Source organism: Eleginops maclovinus, chromosome 5 (assembly GCF_036324505.1).
Source record: "Eleginops maclovinus isolate JMC-PN-2008 ecotype Puerto Natales chromosome 5, JC_Emac_rtc_rv5, whole genome shotgun sequence".
In the NCBI taxonomy this organism is placed as follows: domain Eukaryota; kingdom Metazoa; phylum Chordata; class Actinopteri; order Perciformes; family Eleginopidae; genus Eleginops; species Eleginops maclovinus.
The window spans coordinates 22,371,192-22,390,817 of NC_086353.1; the positions used below are offsets into that span (position 1 = coordinate 22,371,192).

The 19,626-nt window shown below is 39.2% G+C and overlaps 2 protein-coding genes across 3 annotated transcripts; both read left to right on the forward strand.

The window, feature by feature from the left end:
* Nucleotides 1-1,332: 1,332 nt before the first annotated feature.
* On the forward strand, nt 1,333-8,649 carry notum2 (notum pectinacetylesterase 2). Of its 2 annotated transcripts, none has more exons than XM_063884387.1 (12): nt 1,333-1,492; nt 1,730-1,907; nt 2,082-2,134; nt 2,641-2,736; nt 2,849-2,909; nt 3,430-3,542; nt 3,619-3,721; nt 4,079-4,267; nt 4,731-4,831; nt 5,441-5,588; nt 5,686-5,733; nt 7,219-8,649. In XM_063884387.1, the coding sequence occupies exons 1-12, from the start codon at nt 1,333-1,335 to the stop codon at nt 7,520-7,522; spliced, it is 1,554 nt and encodes a 517-aa protein (XP_063740457.1). In that variant the 3' UTR covers nt 7,523-8,649. The 2 variants fall into 2 exon arrangements, with proteins under 2 accessions (XP_063740457.1, XP_063740459.1); XM_063884389.1 differs by having other exon boundaries at nt 1,333-1,450.
* A 1,180-nt stretch (nt 8,650-9,829) lies between these two features.
* rps15a (ribosomal protein S15a) lies at nt 9,830-13,469 on the forward strand. The gene is made up of 5 exons (XM_063884457.1): nt 9,830-9,956; nt 10,768-10,905; nt 11,165-11,244; nt 11,613-11,698; nt 13,336-13,469. Exons 2-5 carry the CDS (start codon nt 10,773-10,775, stop codon nt 13,427-13,429), a joined length of 393 nt encoding a protein of 130 aa, XP_063740527.1. The 5' UTR covers nt 9,830-9,956; nt 10,768-10,772; the 3' UTR covers nt 13,430-13,469.
* Nucleotides 13,470-19,626: the final 6,157 nt, after the last annotated feature.

Here is a 19,626-nt window from a genome sequence, read left to right on the forward strand (position 1 = left end):
GATGTACTCTCGGTCAAAATCTAGTTTATGAACCTTCATCGGTTTATATTTTTGTCAGAACAACGTACTTAAAACTCTGCTCTGTATGTACCCTGGGATCAATAGGGGCCCAACAAAAAATATTTTCCTGTGAATTTAAAAGCGTAGTCCAAGCCTATGATATACAACTGCTTTGACAATGCTCCTTTGACTTGAATCTCTATCTCTTGATCTCTGGAACAGCATATATTAGGTTAACATGAATCAAAGTCTGATGTTATTATATAACTGAAAAAATGTACTTTCTCGAAGGCTTGATAATCATATCAGTCTTTGACACTATCAAATTGTATCATCAGCATAAAATGGTATTTGACAAATCAAAGATATAACATTTCTCACTGGCCCTTCTCCTGAATAATGATCATTTAATTATCTGAGATCATATAATATAAAAACATGTTTTTTGATTAATAATTGAATGATTTTCTGTTATTATTACTTATAATATGTATATATTTCAAACACGTTTTGGGATCGTTACCACAGCTAACTTGAGTGTACACCACCTGTGCCTTAAAAATGCATGCTAAATCGTTTACTATGCGAGAAGCTTACGGTACTATTCATCCCACTTCGGAAAGTGTTTGAGGTGTGTGCTCCAATGACCTCTGGGTCACATTCCAAGCAAAGGGGCCATGCAGTTATGCTGACCATGTAGATATTTAAATCAAAACGCTGGCAATCAGAGTTGGAGGGTGGGAGGGAGAAGAAGAGAGATGATAGGGGGAAGGAGAGCTTGTTCTTGATGGTAGAGAGCTAAGTGGTGGGTGTGTGCAATGACTTGAAATATGTTGAAGAGACACGTGTGTTATCTTTTCTCCTCACCACTGGTCGTCCGGTACCTCCCCTAACGGTGTGGCGTCAACAGATTATCTCAGGACTTGGCTGGAGTAGCAAGGGAAAATGGGAGGACATCTGATGGTGGCACTATAAAGCTCACTGCTGATTTGCAGGCTTCATCAAAACCTGGTCAAGGCTTCATCACTTCTCATGACTGACATCCTCCTCTCAAACCTGCGCTCTGAACTTTCCACTCTCTCATCAGCAGCACTGGTTATTTGCCTTACCCCTGCAGTGCTTCAGCAACAGTCCTCCCAGCTGATTCTTCTTAAGGAAGTAAGTACATTCCTATGTTGAAAAGTGATTGATTTCAATTAGAAAAAACAAGTTATGGACATTTAGATTAAAAATCAAAAAGATCTATGCCAAGCAAGATTTGTGTATGATACATGATTATGAAGACAGTTTATGAGTGATGCATTGTGTGTTTCTTCTCATGCTGCCTCAGATATGAATATACTGGGCAAGGTGGCTTTCTTGCTTTTGCTCAGTGGAATTTGGTGTCAGAACAACCGCAATGCTAAAACTAGTGGTAAGACCACCAAGAAGACTGGTGCGAACCAAGGAGGTGATGTTAGTCTTTCTGCCGCTGTGGTTAATCTGACTCCTGGTAGCACTGGAAGCACTGGAGGGGCTGGAAGCACTGGAGGCACCGGAAGTACTGGAAGTACTGGAAGCACTAGAGGCACTGGAAGTACTGGAAGTACTGGAAGCACTAGAGGCACTGGAAGCACTGGAGTCACCGGAAGTACTGGAAGTACTGGAAGCACTAGAGGCACTGGGAGTACTGGAAGTACTGGAAGCACTAGAGGCACTGGGAGTACTGGAAGTGCTGGAAGCACTAGAGGCACTGGAAGTACTGGAAGTGCTGGAAGCACTAGAGGAGCTGGAAGTACTGGGGGCACAGCTGAAGCTGCACGTGAGGGTGCTACAGGAGTTCGAGCTGCTGGACAACAGACAGATGATATGAGATTGCACTTCCTCAAGAACACCCAAGTTACATGCAATGATGGAACAGCAGCTGGGTGAGATGTTCTGGATGTTTTCCTCTCACTTGTTTGCCTCTTAGCAGGGGATTAAGCTTTTTTTGCCATTGGCAATACCTTGATTTTAGAAGCACAGAGCACCAGGGTGTCTTTCCATACATGGCTGCTTTAACATCACCATCCCCTCATTCCTGTTTATTTGTGGTTGTTCAGATTTTACCTAAAGGAGTTCAGAGGAAGTCGCCGATGGATGATATTTCTGGAAGGTGAGTATTTTAAAACCCAACTGGATAACTTGGTCCCCAAAGGTCAGCTTGTTTTGGCGTGACGGCCCCATTGGAATTTTGATGGGGATGTCATCTTGTCCTGTCATCTTCTGTTTTTCTCCTTCTTTGGTTCCTGTCTGTCACTTAGATAGACTTGGAATGGGGAACTTACATGGATTATCCCCCAGTTTGAAAATGTGTGTATCCTGGGAGCATAGCAGACATGTGCATCACATTACTGAAACACAAACATTTTGGACTTTGTTTTACAAGATTTATAAGTGTATTACTCTGACAAGTAGAGTAAATTATTTTTTGCTGAATTCATCAAGTCATACTATTCACTTATGCACTATCAGTCAATCACCAACTCTGAGTGAATATCGTTAGCAGACCACACTGCAGGTGCAGTCCTTCCCTCTTCATGGGCCTCTGTGATGTGATAACAAGGTTCTCCCATGCTGTGCCTGATGTTTATGTCTAATATTAGTTTCTATTATTTTTAGGTGGCTGGTGCTGCCACAGCAAAGAGACCTGTGATTCCAGGTACCAAAATATACCTCGACTAATGAGCTCAACGGGGTGGCCCCAAACAAAAAGAGGTAGGTCAACCAGCCAGTTCTTAAAATGCACTGCACATGGTGTTGCTTATTTTACAATATCTTACTGAGACAAAAGGGAAATGTGTCTCATCTTTGAATACTGGATTTACAGGAGCTGGAATATTGTCTTCTCAAGTAGAGGAAAACCCACACTGGCATAATGCAAACATTGTGTAAGTACTTGTTTGTCCTCACTATATTTCTCATCGTGGCTCATGGAGGTGTTCGTGCAAATGTTTCAGACAGGGACTTCTCCCCGTCAAGTTTTGACAGGACAAAGCTATATATACTAGTCTGTTGAAATATTATATGATCTACAGGCTTAAATATCAACCAGCAAGAAGTAGAGAGTAGATATCTGCTGTACCATGAAAAACATTCAATACTGATAGGCTTTAGCAACATAGCATCACTCAAATTTCTCATTTGACTTGAACATTTCAACTGGCATGAATGACGCAAATTTGATGTCTTGGCCATTGAATTGCCCTGTGCAAAATTTACACATTTGTGTCTTTGCAATGTCATTGTATGTATTGAGGCGGAATAAATATTGGCTTCATTTTACGAGGTTTAGTATGACCAGTTATTTAAAGCGGCTAATCATGTCTGTTAATGTGTGTTAACAGAGAAGAGTTATTTTGTTGGCCTCAAGCTTTGGTCTAACAATTGGGATCGTATCCATTTCTTTAGATTCATCCCCTACTGTTCTAGTGACGTATGGAGTGGCAATGGGCCTGCCCCAACTCCTCCTCCAAGGCCGCGCCAAGGCAGAGAAAAGGAGAGGGATATAAATACGAATGCGAGTAAGTTCCTTCAAGGTTTTTTTCTGACTCTTTAGTGTGGTGCTCCAAATAAATTGACATATTTTTTTGTTATCAGCTGAGTACACCTTCATGGGTTCCCTGATTATCCGCGAGGTCATCAAAGACCTCATCCCCAAAGGAATCAAATTGGCAAAGGTTGTCATGCTGTCTGGCACCAGGTGAGTTTGTTTTATCACTCTGACGCTGAACACAGCTTTTGGACCAGAGCGTGTATCCCCTGTACCATCTGATTTTTTTCTATCCAAATGTTAAGAGAAGTGCTCTTGTGGGTGCATCCTCTTGTCAACAATAAAGATGTTTACAGTCATCAGTGGACAATGACATGATGTATATAAAGGGACTTGCCCTGCAATAGTCCACATACCTCCCAGGTTCATAGTTGTTGGAACTTCCTTGAGCATTAAAACAGGATCCACTGTATGAATGCTAAAAGCTGGGATGCCCGGTCGTTTTGATACAGCTAACAAATATTCAACTCTCATAGCCAAATTATGTTTTTCTTTTCTCCCCTGCAGTGCTGGTGGAACTGGTGTTTTGCTGAACATCGATAGGGTGGCCAGTCAGCTGGAGCAGCTTGGTGCAGAGGCTCAGGTCCGAGGCCTTGTGGACTCAGGATGGTTTCTAGAAAGTAAACAACAGAGATCACCAAACTGCCCAGAAACTATTTCCTGCTCACCTGAAGATGCTATCAAGATAGGACTTCGGTAAAGTTATGCATTTTTTAGTCAGACTATTTTAATGAAATAAATACTTTTGTAGGCCAGAACTTAAAATGATCTCTTCTGCTATACCAGCCTTTTTTCTCCTAGAAAGTACATTACCATACATGAAAACTTTGAAATATATATCAAGGGAAACCTATTCTTTGATTTTGTTTTTGTGTCATCAAAGTCTGTATAAGTTTAGCAAGGGAGGAAATTGGGGTTGGAGGATGAATAATACAAGCACAAGACTTTCACTCACAAGTCCTGAGTTTATGTTAAAGATTGCAAAAGTAAATGTAACTTAATTGAGAATGAAGTTGTACGGTGACAACATTTTGTATGATATAGTGTTGGTTATACTGTAGGCTATAGTTCTGTTATATTTGCCTTTATTGTGTAGTGTATTTTAGCATCCGAGCACTATATATGTGTGTATTGATGGTGTGTTGTTGTTTTTTCCCAGACTGTGGAATGGGGTTGTGCCTGACAGATGTCGGCAGCTCTATAAGAGAGGAGAGGAGTGGCAGTGCTTCTTTGGCCACAAGCTGTACTCAACATTGACCTGTGAGGAGTCATCCATTGTCTATCTAGTGGCGCTTCTATCTACTTATTCTTTGTTTTACTACCATGACCACTGACTTGAGGAGGCTTGCCCTCATACTTATGAACAAACTTGTCAATGCCTATTTTGGCAGTCATAAAGCGAGGAGGGTCCCATTATGAAGCTCAGGAAAGACACAACTAAAAAAGCTTTTTCTTGAGCTTCTACAGTAGGGTCACCAGTGCTTTTCTGAAATGTTCAGAGACTAAAAGCTTCTGGCCACTTTGTCTCGAAGGCAACTTCATTTCCAAGCAGTTGCCTATTTGCAAATTGTTTCAGGCAACCTTGTGAATGTAATATCAAAATGTATTCAATTTAGCGTTGTTTCGTTATCCACTAACTACTGAGAAAAATATTGGTCTCTTTAGCTGTTAAATGCTTTGATGCAGTATGCCCACCATGTAGCATATTATAGCTTTTGAAGGCAGTAGAAACAATACACTAAGCAGAAAAGTTTGACAATTTCACTCCAGGTTCAACACTTTTAGTGTCCTATTTCATGGTCATCTTACCAATTCATAATATAAATGTATTGAGCATCTATAAATCTGAACTTTTTGTTTCTCCTGTAGCGCCTCTGTTTGTAATGCAGTGGCTGTTTGATGAGGAGCAGCTGAGGGTGGAAAACATCTACATGGGCAGTCATAGTCTGTCAGAGGAGCAGTGGCAGTACATACAGAACTTGGGCAGGGAGCTTAAGAACTCACTTAGAGATGTCACGTAAGTTCCCAAAAACTTGTTAGAAGAGTAACCCGATACCAAATGACCTCATATGCACCAGGTGGTTCAAATATTCTTCTGTGTGTTTTTAATTCAGGGCTGTGTTTGCTCCGTCCTGCCTTTCCCACACAGCGATCACCAAAAGGTAAGAATGGATGTTTAACTTCTGTGATGGTAAAGCACTTTAACGCCTTTCCCCTCCACACTTTATTCACGTGTGTACCAGCAGTCATCTCTACCTAGTGAGCTCATGCTGCTTTTTGGTGTGCTCATTCATCACACCACATTCTTCATGTCACCAAATGCCATTTCACACTTTTTCTAACCCCCCTGTACCCCTTGAACACACTCATTAGTGTGTTACATGGATGGACATTGATGGGTCTGCCTCAGCCTCAGCTCAGTTTACAGAGTCAGGCTAAGTTACGTGTATTTATTACGGGTGATGATTCTTTATGTTAGGTACTGAAGGTCCAATGTCATAGTGGGTAACTTTGCATTGGCTATTCGGTGATGTAACCATAGACTGTTAAAAGTAGTCACCGTGATATCACCTATTTGTTTTTTGTTAACTTTTTTTGTAGCAAAAGAGATTATAGATTGGAAAAGAAGATGGAGGTTGCAAGAAATCAGACCGAGTGGGGCCATGATCAGGGTCATGAGAGCTATTTCGCTAGCTTGGTTAGCAGGAGTGCATTGGTATTTTATTTTAACTGAGATATTTAATATGATGGCTACGAAAACAACAAGTTAAAAAAACTAAACATACTAAACAGTAAATATAAAAGCCAACTCCTTAGACTCTAAGGCTTAGAGTGTCAACCAAACCCAGCCCTGGACAGCTCTGTGGGACTTACCTGTCAATAACATGATAGCCTCCCTAAATCATACTCATCTATGTTGTCTAATTTTGTCTATTTGGGACCATCATTTACAAAATGATCATTATTTTGTTTTGTTCGAGAATTATATATACAAAAAAATTAGGAGACCACTCAAAATTGTTCTTAAATCTCAATATCCACATGTTCCAGTGTCTGTTGAATTCCAACACAGAGAAATGTTGTCAGTAGTTTATAGAATACAAAAAAATTATAATAATAATTCAACTCAAAGACATACCTATAAATAATAAAACCAAAGAAACTGATGATGCTGCAGTGGTCTCTTAATTTTTTTCAGAGCTGTATATATATAATGAATTGAGGCCAACATACCACACACATATTAGGAACATGTTTCCTGAGGTAAACATCAAGTGAAAAGTTTAATACATTTCTATACAATCAGACTTCTTTTAGCATCCAGTGGAGTTGCTGCCTGCAGGCTATTACAAAAATGTAGGTTTAAGACACTTCAACAATAGCTTTACATTTCAGAATTTGGGGGTTCACACACTGTTAGAACCTAGATAATGCACCAAGAGTGACCAAAGCAAATTCCAAACCCCGGTATCAGACCATGACGTTACTGATGACACTTTCCTGGTCATCAGTTTTTTACCTCATCTGCCCAATCTATCTTCATTGTATTTCATTGCATTCTGACAGCTTATCCCACCACATTTTGTTTCCACATTTTCCATGGTTTATTTCGAAACCTTAATTCTGCTATATTGTTGTTCTTCTAGCAACTGGATGAGTTTCCAAGTTAAAGGCACCTCTTTACCAAGAGCCCTGCACTGCTGGGACAGGAGTCTGGAGGCCACCCGCAACAACAGAACCCCTCCCAAAGGCTGTCCATTCCACCTGGTTGACAACTGCCACGGGCCCCAGTGCAACCCCACCTGCCCAGCCTTGGTGGACCAGGCCACCCAGCAGGAGCTCACCCTGCTCCAGATGTTAGTAGCTATGGGCCTTGACCTCCAGAGGCTGGGCCTAGATCCCGAAGGAGATGCAGATTCTCTGGCTAGCATGGTCAGCAATGGTGGCTAAGTGTAAGTGTGATTTGCAGCTCAAGAGAAAGCCAAGCAAAGGCTTGATGGAAGAAAGAATGTGTTGAATTTTTAATGTAACCATAGAAATAGTACAGAGGTCTGGTTACTACGTTGTGCTACTCAGCATTCCATTATGCTTCATGTGTTACTGAGTCTGAGTGGTTTGGCTGTCCCTACTGGACACAAGAGGAAAGAGCTTTGGGCCTGAATCTGAGGCGTTTCAGTTTTAGTGGTTGAGTAGCTTTGAGTTTTAGCAGACGGTCGGATGTACTGTATCACTCTACATGAAAATCTAACTTCAGAGGACAGTAGTAGAGTGGAATACTTTTTAATCGAATAAATGCTTTCATATAGTGTCAGAGACACAAACCTGTTGCTTTGACAGGACTCAATAAAAACATTTACACACCATATACTATAGTCAGGATCAGGTTGAAAGAAATATGTATTCATTCTCTTTCAGTCATGCTTTTAATGCAATGACAATTATTCACACTGATTTGGATTGTTAAAATATAATACAAAAATAGAAAATATTATACAGGTCTGAATCACAAAAACTGTACACACGCATTCGTTTTTGCAAACCCATTTCAAAAGAAAATAATTCAGATTTTTGTGACTTAGTTTTGGTCTCTAGCTCTTGATGCTATGCTAACTAATATATGAATATTACATAATATATATCCACATTTTATGTGCATGTAAGACTAAAGTGTTATATTCTTCTATGTTGGCCAGCAGAAGTGTACCTATTTGAAATGGGAAGTCTGCTAGAGGTCAACCGGTAGGGTTTTTTTAATGGCCAATGCTGATGAAAATATTAAGAGAGTAAGTCGATTAACGGAAAATGGCATTAAACTGCCTACCACTAGAGAAGAACTATAAAACAACTCTGTGGTTATTCACCATTCAGTGGTCAGGATAATCAATATTTAACATTGACATAATACAGACTCTGTATTGCAATACATTTATTGATCTTAACATTTAAAACTCATACTTCTTTTATAATATCGTGCATGTGTTGCAAGACATGTATGTAACTGTATTTTAACTTTCTCAAAGAATTTGACAAGAATGGTACCCCGTTGGTAACAAGTATTGCCATGTTGTTCATGTTAGAACAGGGAACATAGAAAATAATTGTCTCTGAGATCTTTAAAATAACTTTTGTGGGGTTATACAATTCTGGTTTATTAATGCAATGCAATCATAAAATATGTGCAAATGTGCAATGACAAGATGCAGAAGTCATATTTTGTCATAGCTTGTGTTGTGTCAGTGGACCTTATCAAATAAACAAACATGATTCCTTCTTGATCTTGGCATTTCCTTTTAGACCTTGAATTATGTGTTTCTATTATTTTAAGTGTGCCATGAGATATGCAAATTCTCTTCAACGCTTTCAGAAAGTGATCAAATCCAAATCAATCATCTTTTGTAACTCACTTTCAATTGCTGCCAAATCACACGTTCATGTATTCTCTATTTTCACCCAAAATTGGGTATACATAAATAATGTGACAAAAGCTTTGTTGTATATCATGATTAAAACTATATTGCACGTAATGAGGGGCATTAACAAGTATTTCATTAGGTAGGCTCTATATAAGGTATTCTGCATATTTCTGTCAAATGAGCCAAACAGTTTAGCAGAAAATGGCTCGATATGCACTCATGAAACAATTCTTCCTAAGCACTAGATGGCACTGCTTTAAATGTAAACCTTATTTACACAGTTGTACTCTTATTTTTCTTTAAAGAAAAGCACTGCTTCAGTACAGTACAGTGAATAGCATACATATAGAACAATATCAAAAGAGAAAATAGGGGCTATATCACTGTAAACAATCAATTAAAACATGCAATTATTACGTTTTTTTAATATCCTTTTAATATTATTTCACAAACAACATTATTTTCTTGGGCAAAGAAAAATAAACCAAACACCAAATTTTACCCCTAATCATGTTAGGTATTATATCTGATTCCATATTTTAATATATGATCATTGACAAATCTGCAAAGGATGTCTGTTCTTGGAACACATCACAGAAAGAGCGGTTCGTGTTCGCACATATTTACTAAAGATCCTGCCCGTATTTAAAAGTGACAAAATAAAGACTTATACTACATTTATATTTTTTAAATGACACGTAATAAAAACAGGTATTGTTAAATGAAAGTTATCAGTTCATATAAACCATTGCTGAACAAACGTAATACACACCGAATAAATAAGTAAATATGAAAGTACTCTTAGTGTAGTTTTAAATGTGCACAGTAGAGGTATAACGCATACTTTACCAAAGACTCAAATATGATTTAGTGCTGGTGTGCATCATCTCGATTTAAAAGGGTCTTTGATTTTCTCCCATAATGCCTTGCAGTTTTTGCCGACTTCCTCTTTCCGCCATATTGCAGAACCGGTAAGAAGCCTTTTACTCTGTCACCTCCAATCTTTTAAGTATCTAAAGCATCAGAATGTTAAATGTTATATGTATGCGATCATCTTAAAGCCAAAGTTCATATTAATGATTTGAGGTGATTATCGCGTCGTTTAGTGGAACAGGTGAAACACATCTGTACCACAAATTTCATCGAGCAACCCCTCTGCTCGGCCTGGAAATTGGTGCGTTCACGGCGCCTTTATAACTACTAGCTTTGCGACCGCCTACGTGTCTATTTAGTTTCAAACACAAAACGTGTAAGCTTTATAAAGATAGGCGTATGTTAAATGTTCTGTACGTGGTTGGCATCGCGTTGAACATTGTGTCTACTAGTGTTTGGAGATGCTCTCCTTGTTTATTCGATTGTATTCGGCTAGGCTAAGTAGCCATTCCGTGTGCTCATGAAGTACCATGCTGTGTTGGGTTTCTGCGTTTTACTATTTAAGTGTCGCTCAACTTAGTGCGAGTAAAATTGAACTTTTTTTTTTTGTCGTAACGTAAATTGCTGTGGATAGCTATGTTGCTATTTCTTGTTGGTGATATTGCTACACGTCGCTAAATGAGTGGTGGTGGCAAGGTGTAGCTAACTGGACACAACGTTATGTGCTCCACCTCATGTGCCATCATTTCTAAATTGCAGGAAATAGTGTCGATGATAAAACGTGTATCAGTCAAAGTATGAGCAAATGAATCCAGGGGCACAGGGAAAAACAAATGTAACATCTAATTTATGTTGGTTCAAGCTTATGTGTCACTCTCTAACATTGAATTGTGCTCTTTGTGTCTACAGGCATCATGGTGCGCATGAACGTACTCGCAGATGCTCTGAAATGCATCAACAATGCTGAGAAACGTGGGAAACGCCAGGTCCTCCTCAGGCCTTGCTCCAAGGTTATTGTGCGCTTCCTAACCGTCATGATGAAGCACGGTGAGTGGCTCTTATGTTCTCTGCTATGGATTAATGGTGTTGTGGTATCATGAAACACTAACTTCATCATTTGGCCATGTGGCAGTGCTTTTCTCTGGTCCCTAACTGTACTGTTATGAAGCTGTTGTTAAAAGTGTGTATGCATCTGCTAAGCTTGATATTTCAGTTAAAATCTGGAACATCGAGCTCATTGGGGCTAAGGGGTAACTCTCCTGCGAGTCTTCTGCTTATTTTTGTTTTTTGTCATTTGTGCCTCCAGGTTACATTGGTGAGTTTGAGATCATTGACGACCACAGAGCCGGGAAAATCGTCGTCAATCTCACAGGCAGGCTGAACAAGGTAAAGTCTCTAGACCCAGCTCTGACTTCTCAATATACTCCTGCTTTTGGAAACTTGAAGATAGATGCTAACTGTTTGAATGGGATACTCTTGCATACGTGTTAACATGAATGAAACTTTGATTTTTAACAGCAGTTTTTCAAGCATCGTCTAACTAACATCTCTAGTAACTATCATTAAGGCGTACATTTTTTCCCCCCGAGCAACTACTATCTAGATCTCCTTTACTTTTTAGTGTGAGGTTGATGCTTTTTTATGCTTGGCAAGTGGAAAATGCAACTCCCTAGGAAATTCTCAAGCTTTCACAGATTTAAAATGTTTAATCTGTGTGAATGTGGATTATTAACTGGAGTTCCTTATCTTTTCAGTGTGGTGTGATCAGTCCTCGTTTTGATCTCCAGCTCAAGGACCTGGAGAAGTGGCAGAACAATCTGCTGCCCTCTAGACAGTTTGGGTGAGACTCAGAAACTTTTTTTATAACTGAATGTTGGTAGTTACTGTAGTGCTGAACCAACTGTAAAGGAGCTCAGTCCCAGTGCTCCCTTGTTTTACTCCTCATTCGTTGGTAACTACTGTAGTGTGTTATCATGCTTAAGTTGCCTGCTTTTGCCTGGTCATCCTTACGTGTTGCTCTGGAAACATAAGGTTTGACGATGTTTTCATAAGTACAATATTTTCAGTCCTACAACGAAGTTGCTCTCTCGCTGGCACTGCCTCTGGCTCTTTTCAGTCAAAGCGGGCCAAACGGCAGACTTTTTGTCAGAGTAAACCGTGTGCACCCCTTAACAAATCATGCTTCTACTTTTTTGGTGTGACACAAAATTACAACTCGGACAGGGTTCATTTAGCATGAACATTGCTGGGGTTTCCTATCGGTTACCTAACCGGGTCCCACTTGCCCGGTAGATGCCGGGTACCCTTTCTCTGTAGTAAAGCTAAGATTGCTGTGCACTTGCTCCCTGGAGCAGATTTTCATGTTGTGGGGCACAATGTTGTCAATCAACCTAACCCCATTCTGAAAGGTGGACCTGTCTTGTTCCTGCATTCTTTTTCTATTGCAATAGATGTCCCGGGATAATACAGGATTTTGTTTTCAGGAGTTGTTTTTTTGTGGAGAGGGACTACTGTTCATTTATTTGATGGATGTCATTGGCTGAAATTAACACTAGAAATGAGTTTTTATTTGAGTCTTTATTCATTTGACTAATTGAGATAGCTGGCTGTCACTATGAACACACAGTATGTTTTTTTTTTTAATCTAAAGGGACTAGTGCTCTAGCTGAGTGGCAGAAGCCTTGTCTTGGAGAATTGTGTAGCTACAAAAACTATAGTCAATAGGTGGTACTTCAAAGTATTTCTCACTGACAGCAACTAAGTTCTTGGCACTAATTGTTGCTGCTGAAGATAATATGGACTCATGAAGTCATAGGACTATTAAATAGTCTTCTGACGCCCTAACTTTGTATTATTGTGCGTCTCAGGTTATGTATCGGAGGATATAGCAGAAATGAGGAGTGCATGTGAAGGTCAGGAGTTGGCTTGAAACTTATGTTGACATTGAATGGAACTATAGTAATGGTATAATGCTTGTAGTTAAAATGATGATCTCAAAGCAAAGTAGTAAGAATGAAACTGAAAGTGTTTTTGCACATGTATGGATGCAGCCGCATATTTCCTTATGTCCAGAGATGCCAGTCCATCTGTTTTTTGCTGCTTTTAAGTTCTCTTGTTCCGCCCTAGTAAGAGAAGCGGTTAATCACATGTTCACATGTGAAAGGATATTGTGACTTTTTGAAGTATTTCCAGAATAGTGGTTGTCTTGTTTTGGCCCTTATTTAGCTAGACAAACTAGACTGATGGTTCAAGTAAAAACTCCACAGTTTTTAAATTGTATTGCTGCTGTGATTTTGCTCTTTTCGGTTGAATTTATTACATGGTATCCCATAATTTGTACCAGTTTTGTGATAAATACATTTGTGATCCATGTGAAAGACATTTAATAATGAATCACAGTCTGTCTGCCCTTATACACTTGCAGTTAGGTGGATATGCCCAAGTTGTATGATAACGTAGTGACTTTTGTTTCCACAGATACATTGTGTTGACCACCTCGGCTGGTATCATGGACCACGAAGAGGCCAGACGAAAACACACAGGAGGCAAAATCCTTGGATTCTTTTTCTAAAATGTAAAGAACTGCAAATAAAAAAAACAACCAGGTGTAAGCTGGAAGTGTGCTGTGATTTATTCCATACATAAATGTCTTTGTAGAAACTTGGAATTAGTCCTTTTTAAAACGAGACAAAACATATTAAACACTGCCAACGGAATTTAATTATCGTCCTTACTTTTGTAAGGCAAGTAAAACTAGGAGAGATGCAGGCTAGAAAATGAACATTTCACCAATCAAAAGGTAACCTGGACAACATTACGCTGACATGCTTGATGGATGAACAAGGTCCAAGGTAGAACCCGCAAATGGTTCTTTGGGCTTATGGTTTGTTTACCTAAAACTGCAACATGAACCTGGTACCAAATAAAACAAGTACAAAAATATTTTGTAGACACTAAAAAGAAAAAGGTTAGATAGTATAATATAATTTTAAAATAAATGATCTGCGCTGAGTTTTTAAAGCATAGGAAACAACAGATCCTAAGCAAATTGTAATTGACGAATAAGCCAATGTGTTAAAATTAGATCCATGGTTGGGCTGTTGAAGCATGTCTACTTGTCATAAGTTAACTTACTGATGGCAACCTTTTTGAGAAAAGCTATACAAGAAGCATTTTATTTCCCTACTGAGACCGCAAAACCATTACAGAAACTTTAGTGCAAGTTTGTAACATAACTGGAGCGCTCTCAGAGGGCTACATCTATAATCACTACACATGGCAGAGCAGAGGTTGGCTCCAACTGCAGACAGATCTCTAATAAGGAAATCCATATTGTAGCTGAGCCGGCCCCAGCTGCACATCTGTGCTACACGGCTGCCAGCTTGTAAAAAGCCCTGACTTTCTGCCTCTGTGCTCCTCTCATCAATGTGACCTTTTCTGACGTCCTCAGTGCATTTTGTCTTGTCCCCAACCTCTTGAGTTAGCTGCTGACCTCACATTAGACTCAAAGAGGAGAGAGGTAACAGCCTGCTAATGCAACATCTCTGTTCAAGTGCTCCTTGTTCGCTAAGAGCAAAAACACCGTCTGCCTCCCTCATGGGCTCACAGCACTCAAGCACTGACTTGTAAAAAGAAAAAAAGTCATGCTGCTAAGGTTTTACTATCAGGGATAGATGTTCAGAAGAGCAGGATTGAGGGTGTGAAGTTAACTTTTTTACATCAAGAGAAGGAAACTACCCAATAGGAAAATTATAGTATGAAACAAAATGCCCCCCCGAAATTTGCTGAACTTTGAAATATTAAATAAATTAAACCATGTTTCAGCAAGTATGAAATATAATCTAACACCGGATAAGAATGGCCAGTAGGCCTATGTCATGTGCTATTTTCTTTGACTCAATACTCCTAAACATAAACCCTTTTTAAAGGAACTTTAAATGTATATTCCAGCACACGTTTGCACGATTGTGTGTAATGAATTTTAAATAAATATTGGGAAATTGCATTTTTATTTTAATTCAAATATTGCTTGCATAAATGGAAAATCCTGTTAATGTTTCATATTACATTTTATTTTTCAATGTTATTTAACACTTTAATATGGTCCACTGGGATGCAACCTTGAAAACTCTATTTCGATGTAAAGAAAAAATCGAATTAATCTAGTTGACATTTTTAATTAAATTATTCACTACAAATCCGACCTGACAATGAAACATTACCTGGCTGTTTTCAGGTTATTAGTTGAATATTCAGAGAGTTAATCAAATATGCAATGATCTTATATTTTTTAGCAGAATATAAATGAGAACAATTTCCCATAAACCTAAGACCAAAGCAAGTTATCCTATATAGTTACCACTAGCGTCACAGCATGAAGTTAATCTCAGGTTTTTAATAACTCATAGCCAAGCCTATGCTAACAATGTATTTCCTATGCTAACAAATAGAATGTTAGCATAGGAAATACATTGTTAGCGTAAGAAGGAATGTTTCGGGGAAGGTTTCAACATCTAATAAGTATTGTTGTGTATACTAATTTGTTAAAGAATATGGACATGTTACATTTTTTTCCGAAAGAAAAAAGTTGAATGAGCGTTATCATCAAGTTAGTCAGCTAGCTGCTAAATTAGGGTTAGCATTGAGAGAGAGAGAGAGAGAGAGAGAGAGAGAGAGAGAGAGAGAGAGAGAGAGAGAGAGAGAGCGAGCTAGCAAGTGGAACAGCAGCTTGTCATCAATAAAGCATTCATGTTATCCTGTGAATTTCTTTTTAAGTGTATTTATTGGACAACAGGCACACTTCAAACCCAGGATAACATAGCCTTAAGTAGCACTGAGAGTACCTCTGCAGCAGTTAGAGACAAAAACCTGAGGCTCTTTCAAACTGAAAATGGCTGGAGGTGGAAACATGTGAAGTCAGAGTAAAAACATTGTGAAAAGTCTCCCCTCATTCCCAAGAACCTCTCAGTGTTTCTGCTACAGCGACAGAGTCTGTTTGAAAACAATACACCAGCGTTCATCTGGGGATCAGGGTCCACAGCCCGGCAGCCTCCAACATGTTTCTCCAGTCTGCACCAGATGTCAGCTGGATCTCTGAGATGTCCCTGAAGGGTTGTGAGCACTGCTGTGGAGGAGAAGAGGAGATGTGCAGCTCTCCAAACAAATAGAATACATTAATACGGAAACAAAAAGTCTGCTGTTTGGCCCGCTTTGATAGAAAAGAGCCAGAGGCAGTGCCAACGAAAGAGCAACTTGGTTGTGGGACTGAAAATATTGTACTAATGAAAACATCTTCAAACCTCATGTGTTTGGTATGTTTCTTTAGCAACGAATCTTGCAACAACCACATTTATGCTGTTGAATCTGATCTGATAGAAAGCATAGATGGAAGCATACACGGTGTAAAAGTTAGCAGGCCTGTTCCAAAAAAATCCACATTTTAAACCTTGACTTTGTTGTATGCAACCAAGGTGATCATTTGAGATGTACTTCTTACCAGTTTTGTTATTTACACTTTGAAACAAATGCTAACCACCTGATGATCCAATGAGCATCGATTTGCCCAACTAACGACCTGCAAGTGACAATTTCCAGGTTAAAAGAAACTGCTGGAATTGATTCCACAACTTTTGAATGGCTGCATAACTTTATATAACAGTATACTTATATCTATATTAAAATGTAGTTATTGACTGTTGAAACAGCCTTTGCATATAACCAATACGTTTAAATTATTAAACTAAACTCCTTTATCCAGTTTTGTCCTTTCTGTGGAGTTTCCTGCTGACTGGGTTTTTTGTCTGTCTTCACAAAACATTTTAAAGTCACATCAAACATTTTCTCTGCTTTTTTCTAGATACAGAATCTTGATGGCTCCAGATTATCCACAGCCAGCATTTTTATAGACAGTGCTTCAGCACAAAGAAAATAAAAGGTGGATACTTCAAAACTTGGTCAAAGAAAATCTCCAAACTCCTCCAACACACTTGTATAGCATAGGCAGTTGGAAAAAATAGGAACCAAAATGTGTTTATTTTTGGTTTTTCATTAGCCTTTAAAAGTGAATATCTATAAGAGCCCAAGTCCATCAACAAGTATGGAAGAGGAAATGGGGCCAATTCTTTTGAGATCTGACCAGAAGTGATTTACATTTGGTTTGGTTCTGATATATGGTCAGAATTCTTTGGAGAAAAAAGTCTAAATTCTGACATTTTCTCAGAACAAAAACACTTTCATTGAGGCCTAAACATTTTTTGGGGAAATATGGCTTAATCCAATTGCTCAAACTAGGGCTGTCTCAATATAACATTTGCACTCTTTTTTGGCAAATGAATAAGGGGCCTTGGGTGGCACGTACAGAAAAAAACAATGATTTTTATATACAGGTTGTTGTCAATTCCAAAATATGAAGACTCATCAACAACCAATATTGCACTTGCACTGCAGAAAGAATCAATTACTGAATTTGTGAAAGTGTTTCTATTATATTGTAGTTAAATTGTTTCTGTCAATAGCAAGAATTCCAGTCTACTTTTACCAAAGTGTGACAGTGTAAAGTAAACGGGAGATATTTGTTTCTGTGTCTCTCCAGTGTTGACATATTGCTGCTTGATCCAAATCGATTTTTGTTCTCCTTGCTATCCTCAACCATTCCTGTAGACAAAATCTCCATTGCCTCAAGTAATTTCTCATTGCGACCAGCGGTTGAGAAATGAAAGCACTGTGAGATGATTTGGTCTCTCAGACTTCCTTCCCTGTGTGATGTTGATGGAGCACGAGTAAAGCAATTCAATGCAACAAATTCCTGGCAGGAAGAAAGCATTTTGCAGTTGACACTGAGCTCCTTGTGCAAACACCACATCCATTACCACAGAAAACTGAGAGACAGACCATTGGAGTCTTGAAACTTATTAGCTGCTTGCTATAATGTCATCAGTTTTCACAGTGGCCCCTTGTCCACCTGCACTGTGGATAATAGATGTCAGTAAAGTGTAATTCCAGCAGCTTTATTTCATTGCAGTTCCCCTACTGAACACTTGATGGCAGTAGAAATATGTGTCATCCTCAGTATTCCTTCTCCAGCTTCTAGACCTCATACTGCATTCTGCACAGACTGCAAGCAGCAAGACTAATTATGATTGATTCAGAGATAGCAGAATTAATATTGGAATAGCAGCTAAAGTATGAAAATGTGGATTCGTTCAAAAGAGAGACATTTCTTTTTACTCAGCTCTACATTGTCTTGTGCCGCCATAAATCACTTAGCGGGTCGCGGTGAAATGAGCGGGAAAAACAAAGACGATTAGAAAAGTAAAAATGTATGTGCAAAAGTTAATTGAGGCAATTTCCTCATACATTTTTATATTAAATAAGCTTTTAATATCCAAATTCAAACAAATGGTGGGGAACAAAGTCTGCTGGATAATAAACCTGACTCCTGAAAAGATCTTTACAAGAGTAGTTTCAGAGAGAAAGCTCAGTCAGGTTGTTTTTTTCAGTATAAAAATGTGCTAAAAGTCTAAGAGTCTTTTTCAACTATGATCAACACAATAAATCTGCATTTACGGGGAAACAGAGCCGGATCAAAAACCACAAACGAAAGCAGAAAATACTCTTTGCATCATTGTAAACAACAACATAAAAGTCAGTTTATAAGGTTACACAATCTTAGGCAGTGCTGCTTCGTGCACCAACACATCTCGCTTGTGTTACTATACAGACGTTGCATGAGATCATCCTTTTTGCATGGCGCTTCTACTTCCAGCCATGTGATTTATTCCACCACCCAACACAGCTCCGACAGACGCCATATCTACAAAGAACCTGGGAAATTCTGGATAAACGGTAACCGGCTGAGAAGTAGATATGAAAATGCATCTTTTGTGGAGAGCGCGATTCTTTTCTCCCACAATACAAATTAATTCACACATTCCAAGGTGAAATAGAGGACTGGGCATTGTCATATGGTGATTTAACTGATACAGTTATCTCATGTTCTTCACTCTCTGCCCTATCTCTGTCTGTATGCCTTATTTACTAGGACAAACCAGGGAGGCAGGATTGCTGGGTGGGAAGTGTGTGTGTGTGTGTTGGCGCATTCACGGTGCGGAGGAGTCTAGTGTGCATATGATGAATGAGATAGTTAGGAAGCAGTGAATTTATGGCTGTGAATGCAGCCATCCATTCTGCCCTGCAGTCTCTGGCTGTCCTCAAGGGCATCGTGCTCCTCCGGGGCCCATCTTAGGTAGATTACTGGGGATCCCACCACCACTGCTGCTGCTGCTGAAGATGCGTCCAGGTAAACGACACAGCAGCCATTCTGCTCCCCTCGCTGCATGTCAAGCAACGGTTAATTAGCAGGCAATGAACACAAGCTGCTAATGTACATATAATAACATGGAGGCCAAGAGGTGCCAGTGAGAGGCTGCCGTTATTAATTATGCCTCTCATTTGTCCGCCGTAGATCACCTTGAGCGTTACAGTGCAGTTTGGCCTCTAATGTGGATGATGTACAGCATGCCCTCCGGAAAATCACAGCACAAGAAGTGAATACTGTTAAGGCTTAAATAATAAATGAGAAAGTATGTAATGTTACTTAATGCACACTTCAAGTTAGTTGGCTTTGTAACGATTGATAAAATTGTTGCATTTGCTACATGGTCCATTTGACAACATCAAGAAGTAAGCTTGGCTCTTATTGGTCAGAAATATTACTGGAAAATTTCCAAACCCTTCCTTTTTCTTTCTTTTTCTTTTATTATTCAATGC

What these genes read in the sequence shown, in the direction of transcription:
- notum2 (XM_063884387.1), top strand. Translation starts at nt 1,333, where the DNA reads ATGAATATACTGGGCAAGGTGGCTTTCTTGCTTTTGCTCAGTGGAATT. An exon ending in GTGGCCCCAAACAAAAAGAG is followed by an intron (nt 2,737 to 2,848) that starts GTAGGTCAACCA and finishes CTGGATTTACAG; the next exon opens with GAGCTGGAATATTGTCTTCT. An exon ending in CACACAGCGATCACCAAAAG is followed by an intron (nt 5,734 to 7,218) that starts GTAAGAATGGAT and finishes TTGTTCTTCTAG; the next exon opens with CAACTGGATGAGTTTCCAAG.
- rps15a (XM_063884457.1), top strand. Translation starts at nt 10,773, where the DNA reads ATGGTGCGCATGAACGTACTCGCAGATGCTCTGAAATGCATCAACAAT. An exon ending in AACCGTCATGATGAAGCACG is followed by an intron (nt 10,906 to 11,164) that starts GTGAGTGGCTCT and finishes TTGTGCCTCCAG; the next exon opens with GTTACATTGGTGAGTTTGAG. An exon ending in CTGCCCTCTAGACAGTTTGG is followed by an intron (nt 11,699 to 13,335) that starts GTGAGACTCAGA and finishes TTGTTTCCACAG; the next exon opens with ATACATTGTGTTGACCACCT.